General features: G+C 43.7%; 1 protein-coding gene across 5 annotated transcripts in view; it reads left to right on the forward strand.

The window, feature by feature from the left end:
* The window catches only part of KLHL3 (kelch like family member 3), a 43,787-nt gene extending 29,226 nt beyond the window's left edge, over window positions 1-14,561 (forward strand). The window contains exons 7-15 of one of the 5 annotated variants that reach the window (XM_030459260.1): window positions 660-776; window positions 1,701-1,850; window positions 4,271-4,388; window positions 5,007-5,204; window positions 5,916-6,017; window positions 8,224-8,352; window positions 9,879-10,019; window positions 10,234-10,377; window positions 10,627-14,561. In XM_030459260.1, the coding sequence (XP_030315120.1) occupies window positions 660-776; window positions 1,701-1,850; window positions 4,271-4,388; window positions 5,007-5,204; window positions 5,916-6,017; window positions 8,224-8,352; window positions 9,879-10,019; window positions 10,234-10,377; window positions 10,627-10,655 (1,128 nt within the window). In that variant the 3' untranslated portion in view covers window positions 10,656-14,561. The remainder of the gene's footprint in view (window positions 1-659; window positions 777-1,700; window positions 1,851-4,270; window positions 4,389-5,006; window positions 5,205-5,915; window positions 6,018-8,223; window positions 8,353-9,878; window positions 10,020-10,233; window positions 10,378-10,626) is intronic. The other 4 variants (XM_030459262.1, XM_030459261.1, XM_030459263.1 and 1 more) reach the window with 4 other exon arrangements.
* Window positions 14,562-17,962: the final 3,401 nt, after the last annotated feature.

Below are 17,962 nucleotides of genomic sequence, written 5' to 3' on the forward strand. Positions count from 1 at the left end.
GGTTAGTTTGTCCCTAGTTTGTTACTGAGAACTAGTTGGATCTGGGAGAAAAAACAGATTTTGGTTTAGCCCAGAAGTCCAGTGTGCCCTTGTTTCCCTGCAGAAGTACCTGGGTATTTTTAGCAGTGCAATGACTGCCTGGCCGCAGGTGGATGTTCCTGCATGTGTGGGGAACTTGTCCTAAGACTTCTTGGTTTTGGGGCTGGGGAGGAACTGGTGCAGTGATTAAATGTAATATTAAGTGTGGTGACTTAACTGTGTGGCCAGACTGCTTTGGGAGGGGACATCTCTGTTATCAGGAGTAATTGTTGTGCCTGATTTCACGGATAATGTCCAACACAAGTATCGGCCAGCTAATTAAGTTTCCTGGCTGCCTTCCAGTGCTAATGTCCAAGAGGTTTATGATTGTCCTGGATGCATGCTTGGCTTTCAGAGTGATACAGCACATCTAGAGGTGAAGTTGGTTATTAATATTCATGCTCAGCTCACCTCTTCTCTGCTGGGGTGTTCTCTGCAAAGTCATGACTTTTTCATGTTTGATAAAGATCTTGCACCTCCTTTCCTTCCATGTTGTAAAAATCACAATGCTTCTGATTCTGAGTAGATGACTGTGCAGGCCTGCTCTCTTTTCTCTTTTTAATTGTACATTACCTGTGTAGGTTTTTGAAGCAGTTATTTCTTGGATAAATTACGAGAAGGAATCTCGCTTGGAGCACATGGCTAAACTGATGGAGCACGTTCGCCTGCCCCTTTTGCCCAGAGATTATCTTGTACAGGTTAGTCTGCAAATAAGTAGTTAATACTTGCACTTAAGCTGCTGGGAGCTCCTTAATCAATGGCTTGGCTGTTTGTGCTACTGAATCTGTGAGCAGGGAAATAAAAAGAAAAACTGGGTGGACTCTGCAATCAATGTGTGAGTGCAGAAACCTTGTAAATGGGACCTGTGATCTGTCAGGGCCTAGAGCTAAGCTCCTGCCCCTCTTGGAAGCACTTAGAAGTTAATATCTTGGGGTTTATCACCCTGAAAGTACCCAGGTGGTGGTGGTACAAGCTTGTGCACCTTTTTTCTCTGGCATGCAGGTAAATTTACCTTGGTGAAAATGCTTTTTGTGTGATAATTCTGGCTTTGGTCAGAGATAGGGCTGTGTGATGGGAGGTGATATGATCTCTGACTTAGAGATTGTCCCTGACAAGTTAATTCCTGGGGTCTGGGCCCTGATAATGAGCTGAGAATCCTCAAAAAAGTGGTTGGCCAATGGGCTCTTTGACTTCTATGCTTTTATCATGTGTCTAAAAAAAATCAATGCAACTGAGATAAAATTGGTGTCCACAAGATGAATACATCACATTTTTTTCCCTCTCAACTTCATCTTCTGATCAAGTAAAAGATATTACCTCTCCTTAAAAATTCTGACTAAGAAATTACTTACTTTGTACCCAGAGTCCTGGTGAATTCTCCTCTTCTGAGTTAAGTGTCTGGCAGAGGGTGGTAAGATAGAAGGATAAGTGCTGCTTGTGAGTGATACTGAGAAGCATGGCTGTTACTGCATGTGTTTCTTTGGGAAGAATTGGGCGTCTCTGTCTTCTGCATATTTTTTTTCCCCAATGTTGATACTTTGTAAGATAAATTGCAGGTTTCATGTTCTTTCTACAATGTGGCTCTGAGTTTAAATCATTTTCGTGTGTGTGCGTGTTCTCAGACAGTTGAAGAAGAAGCTTTAATCAAGAATAACAACACCTGTAAAGACTTCCTTATTGAGGCCATGAAGTATCATTTGCTTCCTCTGGATCAAAGGCAGCTGATAAAGAATCCTAGGACAAAGCCAAGGACTCCCGTTAGCCTGCCAAAGGTAAGCCAGGTCTCTAGTTTTGTGTCACCTCACACTGTATTACTGGTGGCATTTGCTGTATTTGAAAGAAATTCTGTGTTTTCTACATTAGTTCTTACTGATGCTATGACTGTCCTTGGAAGTGCTTTACTCCCTCTTCTGGAATTGCCTGTGCCCACCAAAACTATGTAATGAAGCTGGATAAACTGCAGTGCTGAGAGGGCTGGCTGAGGTTTCTGCTGCCTCGTGGCACTGTAGTGCAGCCCTGCTGAGGAGGGTCACAGTAGGTGTCTTTCCTTTTCCTGTCTCCATCGTTGGAAAGCAGGAAATAACAGCACCCAGACCCGTGGGCAGGAAGTCTGAAGTGAATTTCAATAGACTCAAAACAGCTACTGAATAAATAATCTTTGTTACTCCCTGTGTTTATCCTGCAGGCATGGGATGCTCTGGCCACCACTTTATTAGTGAAGAAAGAAATGATAACAGAAACTGTTTTCCCTGTGCCCCAGAGATAAACACGGTTCAGCACAATGGATCTTAATAATTAGCATTATTAATAAGCTTTTCAGAAATTCTAAGACATCAAAACCACAGTGCATTTTTCTAAACACAAATCAGAGGGAGCTTGGTTTGTGGTGTGGTGTATGAGATCTGTGGCAAGAGGGACTGTTCAGATATTCAGATAGTGGACTGTCCACTGAAAAACTGCAGTTCTGCAGAGTGTGTCAGTGTGTTGTGTCCCTTCCATCTACTGGTGCTGAGATGAAGTTGGTAGAACACAGCTTTGTGGGTGTTGTGAAGGCTGAAGTGATGCTTGTTCAAGGACTAAAGTAGTTACGGGCGAAAATGGACAGTGAACCAATGAGTTCAGAGGTTCTTAACATCTTCTTGTAGCATGAGTTATGAGCATATACCCAGACCACCTGCAGGTCTCTTCTCCCTTCTTTTTAACTGTAAAGAAAGGGGAGAGTGTGAGGATCTTCCAACAATTCTGTTACTGAGAAACTTTCATCTGGTCTGTTGGTTCTGGGAATGAGGGATTACAGTCTGCTGTGAAATCTCTTAATTCAGTAATCATGTGAAGCTGTACAGCTTTCTATGAGAGACAGTTACACAACTAGTAGTCAGGCTGCTAATTGAGACTCAATTTTCTAATTGACTCAGTTTTCTAATGTCATATTCTCATATTTATAGATGTAACAGTCCACTATTTTCATACTCTTCAGATTCTTTAAGTTGCTGTCTAACTCCGTACTTGTAACACAACCGGGGTTGGAGTTGAGCTCATTACCCTGGTGACCTCAAGTGATGGTCTTATCCCCTCAGCTACTTAAAGACAACTTGCAGAGGCTAACACCAGTTTCCTGTCTATTCTTTGACTACATTTGAAGCCCCATTCTCGTGTTTCCAGCTCCTTGGCCTTGTAAAAATTAGACTGTTTTGGGTAGTGTTTGCACTTGCCAATTTGCTGTGGTAACGGGAGCAAATCCACTCTCTTGATAGCTGTGGAGGATAGAAACGTGTTCAGAACAAAGTGCAGGTCAAGTTATTTGTAGGTGCAGGTGGTTTGGACACTGTCATGCATCCACTGGTCCACAGTACCCAGGAGCAGGACTCAGGAGTGATGGAGAGCCCTCAAGTGATGAGGTGTTTACTCTTGGGACCATTACCCCTGGGCAAGTCACTGAGTCCATGGGGAGTTTGGCTTCTGATGGCAAACAGGGCAGATTTAGGAAGGACCACACTGCATGTTGTCCAGGTCTGCTCACTTTTCCTTCGGTATCCACTGCTCTGCCATTCCTGGGAATGGAGTCTGGGGCTGGATGGCTCTTTAACCTGACTTGGCAGAGCATACTCCTGAGATTGCCCTTGATCACCATCATATAGATCTTCCCTCTCTGTAAGGAATTTAAGGTTTAATTACAGGATTTGCATCAATCCATGTTGCAGCCAAAAGCCTCAATGAAGCTGACAAATGACTTCCTTCAGCAGCCCTGCACCCGCAGTCTTAATAGTCCTGGTGATTTCCCTGAGTGTTGCCTTCCCCACAGGTGGCAATACAGCTGTCAGGTTTTATTTGCTAAGTGGCATTGGTTATTTCTAGCAGCACCATGGGGATAATGACTGAACAGTGGAAATTACACTGAGCTCTTCACTTAAAAATACTTTGGTGGGGAATCTTGTGTGTGCTGTCCTCTGTTTTGTTTTTCATGAGGAAATGGGGCAGGTTGCCCACCTCAGGAATGGTGAGGAGTGGTGCTGACACATGAAGCATGCATTACATTGCAGAGAACTTTTTTCCCGCCTGCAGAGGCTTTTAGTGGGCCTGCAGCATGTTTTTGGCAGCTACACTTGACCAGGTTGTGCCAGTGGTTTCCTTACGGAGAGCAGCTGCCTGGGCTGGTGTCTGAGGTTTTCTGGCTTTTGTCTTCCCTCTCCAGGTGATGATTGTGGTGGGTGGACAAGCACCCAAAGCCATTCGCAGTGTGGAGTGCTATGATTTTGAGGAGGAGCGGTGGGATCAGGTTGCTGAGCTTCCCTCTCGAAGATGCAGAGCAGGTAACAGGAACATGCTATAACCCATTCTTCTTTTACCCAATGCAACTCTTCAAGGCTGGCTGGATGTTCTCAGTCATCCCGTTAGCTTTCTTCTGTGCCCCTGGCCTTAAGAATCAGTTTCTTTTTGCCATTCCTTCCTCCTCTTTCACTACACACATGTATCCTTCTCATTCATTCTCTCCAGTTGTTCTTGTCTCCAGTTTTCCTTGCTGGTTTCCTAGTGAAAATCAAAGGAGATGAGTAAGGCCTTTTCAGTGCTGTGAAGTGGGTGATGGAGAGCAGATTGGTGGGTTGGGAGTGTTCCTCTGAAGGCTTCCAAGAGGATTGTCAACGTGGATTGCCATTTGGTGTTCTCTCTGACTTAGAATGTTATTCCTTCCGGTGTGAAATCCATCTGTGCCTTAAGCTGCCATGTATTTATGTACATTTCACCTTCAACATGACATATATGTTCTATAATACTTTTATCATTCTCCAGTACTGCAGAAAATGCCAAAACCTTGCCTGTGTTCTCTCCCTTGCTGTCTTACTCAGTCTGACAGACATCTGATGACAGTCGCTTCCCAAGCTGTTAAAAAACCCAAAAAACCATAAAAATCTCTCTCCTTTTTTTCTCAGGTGTGGTATTTATGGCTGGCAATGTTTATGCTGTTGGGGGCTTTAATGGATCTTTAAGGGTACGGACTGTTGATGTGTATGATGGTGTGAAGGACCAGTGGACATCCATAGCCAGCATGCAGGAAAGACGAAGCACGTTGGGCGCGGCGGTGCTCAATGATCTCCTGTACGCAGTGGGAGGCTTTGATGGCAGCACTGGTACGTGGCTGAGCAAAAACCAAGCAGTGCTGGACCTCAAAAATGTTTACAGAGGCCTCTGCAAAGAGCTGTAGGGAGGTTCTGACCCATCAGTAATTGCAGAGAATCTCACTCTGGTTTTTTTTCTTTAGTGATACAGTTTTCCTGGTCTCATTCTCTGTATATGTTTTTTCTCAACCTAAGATGGATTTTTTTCCTTATTTTAGTTAATTTTTTCATAGCAACATGAAAAAAATGGCAGCAAGGCATCTCATGGGGTACGTGTGTGGATTTATCTTGGCATAACTGTGTGTTTAGATTCACACCTCTGCCTCTGCTGCAGAGCTTTGCCACTTGGTTAAGCCCTAAACTATTTCAGCTGGTGAGGAATACAACAGAACAGAGTCTGGGGGAATTTTTAAACCTTTACTTTGGCCTTTTGTAACACTTGAAGGGACTTCTGGGTTTGGACTCTGCTTCTTGATGTCCCCAGCACATCAGAGGGGCAACAGTCCCACAGCAGGGGTGATGGGGTAACAGTTTTCCAGTTGCTGAAGAGGTGAAAGTGTTGGTCCCAGCCTGAAAGGCAAGGGACTAGGAAATTGGGCTGCAGGAGTGTGTGGGGAATTATGGGCTTGGGAGGAGGTGGAAGGCAGATGAAAGTGCAACACCAATCTTTTTTTCTTCTCTTTTTTTTTAATTAGAAAACCTGTGTATCCCCTTTTTAACTAGGTCTGGCATCAGTTGAGGCCTATAGCTATAAAACCAATGAGTGGTTTTTTGTGGCTCCCATGAATACAAGAAGAAGCAGTGTTGGAGTTGGAGTTGTGGAGGGTAAGAAACCAGCAGCCATTTCCATCAAGCAAATGTCACTGTGTCAAAGAGAAGCCTGAATTGTTAAGTTACATAGGAGGGAACTACAGGAACTGTTTTCTAGACTAGTTGGTAAAGGTTTATTTTATATGAGGTAAAGGCTGCAGCTTTTTCCATTCTCCTCTTTATCTTAGGGAAAAATCACGTGTAGCTTTCCAAAAACCTCAGACCCAAATCAGACCAGCCCGTGCCTCCTGTTAATGCCATTAGGTGTGTACAAGCTTCTTTGAATCATTATTCTTCCCGGGCTGCTTCTGGCCAGTGAAAGCACATGGTGTTGTGTAGCATATGCTGTTGCTGTGAGCAGATGCTGCGGGGATGGAGTACCCATCCCCAAAAATCCCCATCTCCCCCCAAACAGGAGCATCATTCCTCCCACAGCCCTGAGCTGGTGGTTTGGCAGGAATACCAAAACCTGCATTTATTGACATCAGGCTTGCCAGCATGAACAGCACAGTTTGTTCTGGTTTGGAAATGAGCAGAGGGACTGATGATGGCAAACAGCAGTGCTGTGGGAGGCAGGTGATGTGGGTGCAGGGGGTGGCTGGAGGAGCCATGGTGGCTGCTGGCACCTTTTGTCAGCACCAAAATTGAGTGAAGTGGAGCTAATTTCCTTGATTTGGATCCAGGAGAAAGAGCAGTTTAAGTGGGAATCTTTTCTTCTTGTAGCAAAATCAGTTCTGAAACAGGTGAAAGGTTTTCTTTGATCCTTAGCCTGCCATAGCACTTGTGAGCCAGTGCAGTGTGGGGCAGCTGTTGTCACAAGCCTTGTTATAAACTGAGCTTTGGAACAGCTTGGTTTGTCCTGTGTGCATGGGAAATACATGACGTGTTTAAGTACATGGAATGTGTTTATATGAGAGGAGGAAAGAAGATAAATTCAGAATAAATAGCAGTGGCTGTGCTAAATTTGCATATTTAAAAAGCATCTTCTACAGAATTGGCTGTGCTTGTGAAGTGCTGGGCTGCTGATAGTCAGTGGGATTTGTTAAACTGGGTCAGTCATTTGAATGTGGAATAAATAAGTACATACCCAGGAGTTGCATTTCTGTGGACAGATTTTCTACTGGAGACAAACCAAACCTTCTTCCTTTGCTTTGCTTGAAACTGCAAATAAGCATTGCACATGTTGGAGTCTGTGATAAAAAAAAACTGAGGGTGTGTGATGGGGAAGAAGTGCTCATCAGATTGGTGTAGGGAGCAAGCTGCAGCCTGCAGTTAATCTAAAGTGTTCATCTGAATGTGATGAAGATTGATCTGATATCTGTGGGTACTGAAAATATCTGATAATATATGTCAGCCAATATATGTCTCTTGTCTTGCTCTGCCTGACACTCTTGCCTTGATTCATTGACTGACACCAGGTGGGTTGAAACAACAGCACATGTAAATTTGAACTGTTTGTGGAGACAGGAGGAATGTAGCTTATTTGTGGTCAGGCTCTGCTCTTATGGATTGAAAATTGTATGAACAGAAGAGATGGTGAAGTGTCAGCTTTCTTACATGTATGATTTAGTCCTGTGATGTCTGATGTTATTTTTCCAGTCTCACTCAGTGTCTGTTCTTGGAGTTGAGGTGCACAGGGTCAGGTATCCATGCTGTGAAGATCTCCCATGGTATCTTCTGTGTAGTAATCACTTGGCACAAGGGAGCAAGCTGTGCTGGCAGCACCAGTTAGTTTTGAAACCAGTTAGTTTCTTCTAAATCAGGTCTAGATTTCCATACAGTTATTACATTAACATAAAAGGCTATTACATATTTATTGCTCATGTAATATTGTAATTAGTGTACAGAATCCACCTTTGACAGCACATGTTGCCTTGTGGTGCATGAACAGGAGGAAACCTCCATCAGCAGAACGTGCTTTGGTGTTACCTCTTCTCCTGGGGCAACAAGTCATTTGGAAAACCCTCTGAGTTTTTGACTTCTAATCGAGCTGTTGTGTCACATTGTTTCCCTGTCTTGGCTGACAAGTTAACAGCTTCAAAACCAGTCCCACCTATCTGTGAGTCTCCTTCAGATCCCTTTGGGACCATTTCCCCCAGACATCCCAGCAGGTCTAGACGCATCTCCCAGGGCCTCCCTCAGCTAGGATCTGTCCTCAGACATGATGGTGAAGCCAATGAGTTGTAGCCATAGTGCTGATGCCAATGTGTGCCTCTTCCAGGTAAACTCTATGCTGTGGGGGGTTACGACGGAGCATCCCGTCAGTGCCTTAGCACCGTCGAGCAGTACAACCCAGCCACCAACGAATGGACCTACGTGGCTGACATGAGCACTCGGCGCAGCGGTGCAGGTACTGCCTCTGAGATGGCATCTGAAGAGCAGATGATCACTGGGTTCTCCTCTGCTCACAGAACAGAAGAAAAAGTGTGTTTTGGCATTGCTGGGCTGGCAAGTGCAACTTGTTATTTCCTCCCCGCTTCCCACAAGGGGAAAAAAATGATAATTGCTTGGAAGCTTTCAGTGACTCTCCTGGCTTTGTTAAAATCTGCCAAATTGAAATTAATTTCTGGATTAATGAGATAATGTTCAGTGTTTCTAAGTTGCCTCACTAACAGATGCATCTCACTTGGAAGCAAAGAGTTGTCTTTCCAAGTGGCCAGGCTCAGGCTCAGGCAAGGGCTGGAAAGCCAGGCTGTGCTTCCTGCTCTTCTGTCTTTAAGGCTTATGGGTGGATTTTCCTTTTGGGTTTTCTCTGCAAGCATCCAGTGGGTGCTTTGCATCACAAAGCATATCTTGCACTGGGTGATATGCAGACCAGGACAAGGTAACAAAATTAGTCTCAGATTGCCCCTGCTAAGCTAGTTTTTAGTGTATGGCATGAGTTGGTTGATCTGGAAGATAAGAGGAAAGGCCATGTTAGGTCTTCCCTGATGTCAAATTGCAATTGTGGTACAACAGCCAAAGTGGAATTATCCAGGGGAAGCCCTTTGCATGGGATGAAATGACCCTGCAGGTTAAGCTGTGGTGGGAATTCCCTCCTGAGCTGGGCAGCTGGGAGGCAACTCTTTACACTTGTCTTTCTTTCCACCCTCTGACACCTTTTCTGTAATTCCAGATGAGGTGAATATGGTCACACATTCATAATTTGAATTCAACTGAAGAAGTTTTTATTATCTGTTTGATGCTTAAACTTGACAGGAGAACAGAATGAGTGTCTCATGTCTCATGGCTTTTGTCTGTAGGATTTCAGTGAATATTTTGTTGTTGGAGCACTCTGCTCCCAGTCCTGCTTTGCAAGTACATCTCCACAAGTCAGGCTCAGTACTAGAGATGCTCTTGCTGCCAAATAGCCCTGCAATTTCCTATTCCCAGCCTGAAAGTTTTGCTCCTCAAGTTCTTGTTGTTACCCACGCGTCTCTCCCGCTGATCAGGATTTACCGCACAGCTCCGTACACGGAGCGCTGCTCCCAGGCACCGGCATCGCCGTCCCGGTGCTGACATCTAGTGGAGGCGAGGACGGGTGTCCCGAAGTCCTCGGAGTGACCCCGATCCAGGCAGTGGAGCTGAGAGGATGCTGAAAGCAAAGGGCCTCGTTGCAAAAAAGATCAGGAAGGTGGGGAGGAGATGGGGTGGGATGCAGAAGTCAGGGGTGAGAGAACAAGAAAGTCCCAAAAGATTGAATGACATGGGACCAGACTGTTGATCTCTGATAGACAGAGGTCCAGCTCAGAAGGAGAACAGCCCTGGAAGTCAGGACATCTGCCAGGTGTTACTGTGCAGGTCTGTAGTGCTGTGTGGTGGGTGGAGAGCAGAAGATCCAGAGGCACTCAGCCCTTTCCCTGGTAAGTCTGATTGATGGTGGGCTCTGTTTGGCAGGTGTTGGTGTCCTCAGCGGGCTGCTGTATGCTACTGGGGGGCATGATGGTCCCTTAGTAAGGAAGAGTGTGGAAGTCTATGACCCGGGAACAAACACTTGGAAGCAAGTAGCAGACATGAATATGTGTAGAAGAAATGCAGGTAACCACAATAAGCCTTTGTGTGGTGTTTGGTTGCAGTTGTCTGTGTGGTTTTTAATGCAACTAATATGCTAGTGATGTAAGTGATCAGTATTGTAACAAAGTGATAAAAATGGAAGGTGAGGTATCTGCTTGGGGGTGAATTGGAACATGGCAGGGGACGTGTTGTGGGGGATGAGTTAGTCCATGTGTAACCATCTGCACTCTGCTTTGAGGTGTGTGTGCTGTGAATGGTCTTCTCTACGTGGTGGGAGGAGATGATGGGTCCTGTAATTTGGCCTCAGTGGAATACTACAATCCCACCACGGACAAGTGGACGTTATTACCAACCAGCATGAGCACAGGCCGAAGTTATGCAGGTAAATAGTCAGTGGGAGAGCTGTTGCCAGCTTGGGGAATTCATAAACTCAGTGTTGTGCCTCCTGAAACTTTAATCTTACATTTTCATATGTTTTGTGTGGCTTTCAACAGAGGAGACTTTCACAGAAATAGTAGACACCTTTTTCTCTGCTAATCTATTGCTGGCCTTTGACTTTGCAGGGTGGTCTTTTTCACATCACATCTCAGGAGCTGCTCCTGCAATAACTGTTTTTCCATTCTTCCACCAGGTGTGGCTGTGATTCACAAACCATTGTGACACACTATCAAGCCCACGTGAGGAGCAGAGGTAAAGTGGATCCAGCTAGGTGGTGTTGAGAAGATGACTGACCTCTGACTTGACCCATCTCATTGCTGTTAACCTCTTAGCATGACAAGTGATACGTTACAAACATCATCTGCTCTGCAGTGGATTGTGTAGCGAAACGAAAATCCCTCTGGGGGCATGTTCCATGCTAGGCACGAGGTGTTGCTTGTTATCTGTGGTGCAATCAACTGTTCTTCTCAATGGTTAGTGTCCTGAGATAAACACAGTGCTTGGACTGCAGGCACTGGATTTCTTGAGTGAAACGAAACTGCTACGTTTGGGCACGTGAGTAAAAAACAAACACTTCTGGATTTCTTCACTACTGATGCTCTGTGCACATTATCAGTTGAACTATTTACTCACTGTGCCTGGAGGGTGGACTTTACTACAGGCAATGGGAACTTCTGAGAACCAGCTGAGAAAAGTTGTCAGCAGAAATGGACTGGAACAGGGTGCTCTGGCTCGAGTGTGACACTGTCTCAGTCAAACGTTTGTATATGCCACTGGACTACTGTATGTATCACTGAAATGCTTGTCGTGTGGTGGAAATAAATACCATGTGATTTTTCTACTTGCCATGAATGCTGTTTGCTGTACGTGATGGGACCTGCTGGGCAGTGCCTTCCCTGGGGCTGAAGTCTCAGTACCTGAACCATGCAGAACTTTGCAACCCCACAAAACATGTGCTGCTCCCACAGGGTTTATTGCTCCTGTGAAACAAATGTTTCTTGAATAGAAAGGATTCCCAACTCACATGTTTCAGCTGTGCTGAAAGCTCCAGTTCTAGCTCTGTCCAGCATCTCAATGCCATTTCATAATAGATCATTTAGGTGTTAAAAGAAATACCTTACATTGCCATTAATGTAGAGACATTACATACAGCAAAACCCTGTGTCACCCAAGCAGGGGTTACTGAGCAAAGTAAAATACCTGCAGTGTTTTAATGCTTCCAGAATATAGAGATTAGCTAATCACTGTCACTCTAATTGCTATTTTAATCTTGCCTGCACTGAAGGCGTATGAAGGATTCAGAAGATTATTCAACGCAGACAAATCTAGATCCATGCTGTAAGGTAGCTGTCTTGCTTGCATCCCAAATTCTTAAAGCTTTGGTTGAAGATGATGTTTGACTTTAAAGTGCATTTTTGTGTCTCATCCTGAGCTCTGGTATACCTCTCCATACAGGGGCAGACTCCCAAAAGACTCCTCAACTAAATAGAACTAATGAAGGAAAATATTTTCTCTCCTTTTTTGTTTCTCCCCCCCTGATATAGCTCAGCTGAGGCTCTCTGCAGTGGGCAGCTGGCCTGCAGGACTGAATCTGCCTGTGTCCCTGTTGAGCTCCAGCACTTACCAGTGTTCTGCTGGCTTCTTTCAAAAGGACTCAGTGTGACCTTCTACAGTGGAAAAGAAAAATACATAAAAATTTATTTCAGAGGTATCTAAGGCTAAATCACCTTGTACAGCTCTTGTAGAGGAGTGAGTTACTTCTGTAAATAAGTAGATTTTAGTGTTGAAATTGACACAGTTCTTGAAAGGTGGCTGCCTGTTCACTCTGGGGGAACAGCACCTACCTTGGCTTTGTCACCTCCCACAAAGAGGAGACTGAACTTCATATGGAACATTAGGTAGCACCTGCTCCTCTTTGGATATTCTTGTTTTTACAGACAAAAGCAAACTGTCCAAAGAAATGGTAGTATTATTCTTGATGTCTACTCTTCCATTGTATGTCAACTCAGAGGCCTGGAAAACAGTAATAATAAAAAGATTAATTAGCCTTTTGTAGAATACCCTTTAAACCTTTTGCTATGGGCTCTACAATCTGCACTGAAACGTGCCAAAGTTGTACAACAAGCTACTCTTCTAGGACATGCTTCTTATAGTAAAAGTTATGGTAGGAAGGTATCCCTGATGGCACCTGCCCTCAGATCAGGGTGTTTTTCTGCTATTGTAAAATGGCATTTCTGCCCAGTGCTGGCCCAGGCCTGCAGCTTGTTGGACAGGGCTAGGACTTGCCACCCTTGCTAGGGATGAGAGGTGGTGTTCCTGGCTGCAGCCAGTTCTCCTCGATGGCAAATGATACCTTTCCTTCTTTCTTTTTCTCTTTCTTTCTGTCTGTCTGTCTTTGTCTTTGTTGTTCTGACTTTGTCTTTCTCTCTTTCTTTCTCTCCTTTTCTCTCTTTCTCTCTCTCTGTCTTTCTGTCCTTGTCTGTCTTTGTCTTTCTGTCTTTCTTTCTGTCTTCTTTTTGTTTCTCTTTCTATCTTTTCTTCTTTCCTTCTCAAACATTGCAGTGTTATGCAAGTCAAGTGACCTCGTTTTCCAGCTATGCAATATGAACAACCATTACACGTGATGAACCAGCTGCATCCCCCCACACACACCTTGAAATGCTTTTTGAATCTGTCCTTCTTTGGTGTGTGGTGTCATTATTGTATTTTTAATTCTGAGCACCTGAGCCAGATCCTTTACAGATTGTCTTTTTCTAGGACTGAAAACGTAGCATTAGCGCTAACACATTTTACTGTAAATATTTTTATAAGACAATTTAAAACAATTTTTTGATTGCTTTTTATGGTTGTCGATGACAGTTGTGTTAAATTTGGGATCTAATTCTTACACTCCAGTACAGTTTTCGCTGGCCATGATGTAGGTGTGAATATGTTTTCTGCACAAGAAATTCTATGATGTAACTAAGATCTGGGATGGTTCTGATGTTGATTCTAACAGGAGGACAGCACTGGGATCAACATTGGGAGAGACACTGAAATCCATTACCTCAGTCACCAGTAGGCTCTTAGATGATTGGTTATTTTACAACAACTTCAATGCTCTGATTTAATTTTCTTGTGCCATGTATTTATTTCCCAGTCAGCTTGGTGGACAAGCTGTCTCTTGGTGGTTTTGTTTCTCAGCTCCTGCGTGAGCTTGAAGGTGGAGGAGGCCCCAACAGGGTGGGTGCAAACCCCCAGGCTGCCAAAACCAGTCAAATTATTGCAGGAGGTTTTGTAAAAACTTCACAAAGCAAACTCAGGCTGCTTCCATGCAGTGCTCTTTTGGGAACGTGAAGGCTTTCCTCAGCTCTTTCCTCTTGACAGCTCATTTTGGGTGTCACAGCGTGCTGATCCCTTGCAGACCCACCCTTGTGGGTGTCCCAAAGGTGACTTCGCTCTTGCAGAGTAATTGTCCCCAGAATGGACACCCAGAAACCCAGTAACATTGGTGGTGGGTGCCCCTGGTGCTGGCACTGCAGAGTGGGCAGGTGGGTGTCAAGCAGGAGAGATTTGCCTCAAGCCATCTGTTGTTTCAACCACTTTGAATCAAATCCATCTTTTCCATTTGTGCCTAATAGATAAATTGGGGGTGATTAAAGCCCATTTTGAGTTCATTCAGTTTATCCAAATACTTTTTTTTTTTTTTTCTGTACAGATGTGAACAGCACTGTAATTATCATAAATACACTTGGCAGCATTTGCATGACACCACCATGAAAGCTTAATACTGTTCTCTCATTCACAGTGTTTGGAGACCAAAATCATTAATATCCAGTGATGTGTGATGCCTATTTATCAAGCTAACATGATGGTTCAACAGATAAATGCAGCTCGTTTGTAACCTTTGGGATTTGTTACTAATAAAATGAAGTATCAAAGCACTTGCCCCTTGGCTTAACGTCCTGCCCATAAATCACATTCACATGAGCATAATTTGTTGCTCAGAGCTACAGTGCTTGGGAATGCTTTAGACTTTATAGTCTGGAAATGAGTTAATTCACTTTTTTTCCTCTGCCCTTACCATTTTTATGGGTTTATAAATTATTCTCCACTAGAGTGACAATAAATGATTATTGAGAATTTTAATTTGTATATTTTATGTATAAAAAACCCCTTGAGAGTAATGGGTGATTGTGAAATAATTTACCTGGGTGTGAAATTCTTTGTTTTTATAAACCAGACTCTGTTGGTTCAGTAGCTGACAGTATACTGTAATGAGTTGGTTGACTGCTTAAGCTCATTTTTTCAAATAAAGATTTTTTGCATGAGTGTGAAGGACCAGGGACCTTGCAAAGTCGTTCTCTTGACAGCTGTCTTGTCCAGTGTGATGAATGACTCAAGAAACATTCTTCACTCATGTATTTATATCATAAAAGAAAATCACGTTGTAGTTCCCTGTCCTTTAATTTGAATAAAAACTGGACTAATGAAACTCTTCTGGGTTTGTTTTAATTTCTTTGGCTTCTGACAGTGAGGAACGATCACATCACTCCACATATTTTTGAATTACGTAAAACACAAACCCTGGGTTTACTTTGTTTCCTTTGGAGTGGGGCCGTGGTCCTCACACTGAAGATGCTGAGAGGGCCAAAAGCTGGAGGAGATGTTGCCCTGACACCTTGCTCAGGTGTTGCTCTGGGGTCTGCTCTGCTCCTTTCCAAAGGAAGTTTAAGGCTGTTGGGCTGCAGGAGAAGAGGGTTTCTCTTGGGAGTGGGAAAGCCTTTGGTTAGGGGCATTGATGGCAAAAGACAGAGCCTTTTAGTGAATGTGTTTAGGAAGAAAGTAAACATGAAAAAGGAGAATTCACTCAATATTTCAATATTCCTTTGGATGCTTCTGTTAAAAACAACCTGTAGGAGGCAGAGGACCACCACAGAACATTGCCATGAACAACACAGGAGTTCCCAGAGCATCCCCCAGTTGCTCAGTGAGTAATGATATTGCTCCATATAATGTCATCCCACACTCTAAACAGGCACAAAATCACTTAACTACTTAGTGACACCAATCTTGGAAGAAATTTGCCACAGTGATACATGGTAACGTTCCTGTGCAGCAAATTGAGTGAGATTTAATTGGCACAGCTGCTGAAGCTCAGTGCATTTGATTTGGCCCCAAATTACAAACTCTATTATCATGAGCCTTCTCCTCTTTATTTCACTGCAAACCTCCACAGACTCTGCTAAGCATATTGCTCAGTAAATTACAGGTTTTAAAATGTTAGACTTTTTTTTTCAATCAGTAAAACTTCTTGAGGGACCCATTAAAGGATGTACAAAGCCTGTCCCAAAGGTTCTGTTCTTCTTCTCTAAAGTGTAAGAGATTTAAATGTGGTTTTTTTTTTTTAAATGTGCTTCTCATTTACGTTATACTCTTTCTACAATGTTATTTCACTCAGTGTTGAGTTTGTCCCACTGGACATATGCTGAAGTATAATTTCAATAATGTTCTTGAGGCTAGAGATGTGTTGGGACAGAGAGGAACCCTAAGACTTTATTTGATATTTATTGAGGATTTCTAAGCACAAGCCATTTCTGCAGGTGAGACCCAGCTGCCCGACCTGTGCAGGCACCACCAGAAAAACTGCACTTGTTTCTAGGACATTTTTAATTGCATTACAAATTTTTTTTTAGTGTTTTTTGGGTTTTTTTAGTGTTGTTTTTTTTTTTTCCCTGGAAAGAGGCCTCTCTGCCCTCCCTTTCACTCCACACAGCTCAGCTTTCCTGAATCTACCAAATGAAATCTCTGAGTTCTGGGTTTTTTTGTTTGTTTGTTGATTTTTGCCAGAGAAGCAGGGAAAGTCACTCAGATCTGAGACACACAGAGACAAAGCACCACATCCTCCCTCCCTGCATCTTCCCTACCTAGAACATTTGGCCTACTGTGTAGGTATTGTAAAATACCACATCTCTGATGAGAATTGCATGAAGATCCAGCTCTGTAGGGCTCCAGTGCTTGCAAAATCACCTTTTTGATGTATCAGAGGAGCTCAGGGAGCTGCCCATCCAGCTGGAGCTCTGGGCTTCTGAGTCAAATGAGAGTTCAGGTGTTAACACCTGGCAAGCATCCCATACATCCCCTCCTCCTCTCAGGCTGGACGTGACTCTGGGGTTTGGGGTTTTTTTGGGGTTTTTTTTCATGACAGAATTTCCTCTGATGGCAATTTCATTAATTATAGAGCTACAGTCTTCCAGACAGCTCAAATTTGATTCAGAATTGGCTTGCAAAGAGCAAAGGGTGCAGGTACAACTCAGCCTATATCTGCCCTGGCACGTCATGGTCCAGGTTTAACCCAATGGATGGAGCAAAAGGAAAAGGGGGTTTAAAAGGTCTGCAGGAGCCCAGAGTGTGAATGGACATGTGGAGTCTAAAGAACCCATCTGACTCAAAAATCGGTCCTGTTACTAGTTCCAGAGGCTGTCTTTACCAGCTGTATCCTAAATGTAAAACCTGTGTTGCTTTTCTTATAGAATACAAGATACTGGGAATAGTTGGGATTATCTAACAGGAAACTAATATGTTATTTTTATATTCTTATTGAAACCCAATGTTTCTTACCATAAAAACCAGTGTTTCTTGGCATACAGATTGACACAAATTCCAAAAGCAAAAGATATCTTCACCCATGTGAAATGAATCATTTCATTGTGTGAAATGTGATGTGAAGACTGAGGATTGGAGCACTGGTAATGTAATTGTTAAAACATCTACAGCTGGGATTGATCCAGGTGGCTATTAGGAACAAGCAACTGCCTTAGGGAGCTACCTTAAAAAAAAAAAAAAAAAAGAAACCAGGTGAAGTGAATTGCTTAAATGAGGGACACCTGCTTGGTGAGTTAAACCTTAATTGAGATCAATTGGGTGGAGGTGCAGGTGGTGACTGCATCACTTGCAGAGTTCTTCTGCTCTTTCCCTGGCCACTCCGTGCAGGGCAAGTTTTCTTTCTTCTGTGGATTTTCTTTTTCTTTACAAGATTTCCCTTGTGAAGTGGCTCTGGTGGACGTCATGAAGCTTCGTTGGCCATGAAGGGGATGAATTGGAGCAGGTTCTGAGGGACATGGTATTCCCTGTGGCCATAGGAGAAGGTTAAATGAGGATGAAGCTGGAGGAGAAGTGGTATGTACAAAGGTGGGGGGGGAAGCTCTTAGGACTGGGTTATGTAGGTTGCACGAGTGACTTGCTGCTTGGATGCAAACCCCCATTGCTCCAAATGTGCCTGATGGCAGAGGGTTTGCAGATGATGGTGGTATTTTAACAGTATAACAGTGAAGGTTTACCTTTTCACCATTGTGCCTCGTTTCTACACCCCTGGTAAATTGTGCTGAGAGATGAAAAAGTGCTGGAATCCCTCCCTTAAATGTAGGAGATGCTTTCTTACAAAGAGATAATGCCTTGAGGATACCTCATCCCAGGCTTGTTCTTTGCTTCCCTTGTCCATCAAGCTGGCTGTTTTTTCTGAATAGCTTTATGCATTTAACTCGTTCTAG

Source organism: Calypte anna, chromosome 13 (genome assembly GCF_003957555.1).
Source record: "Calypte anna isolate BGI_N300 chromosome 13, bCalAnn1_v1.p, whole genome shotgun sequence".
Lineage (NCBI taxonomy): Eukaryota > Metazoa > Chordata > Aves > Apodiformes > Trochilidae > Calypte > Calypte anna.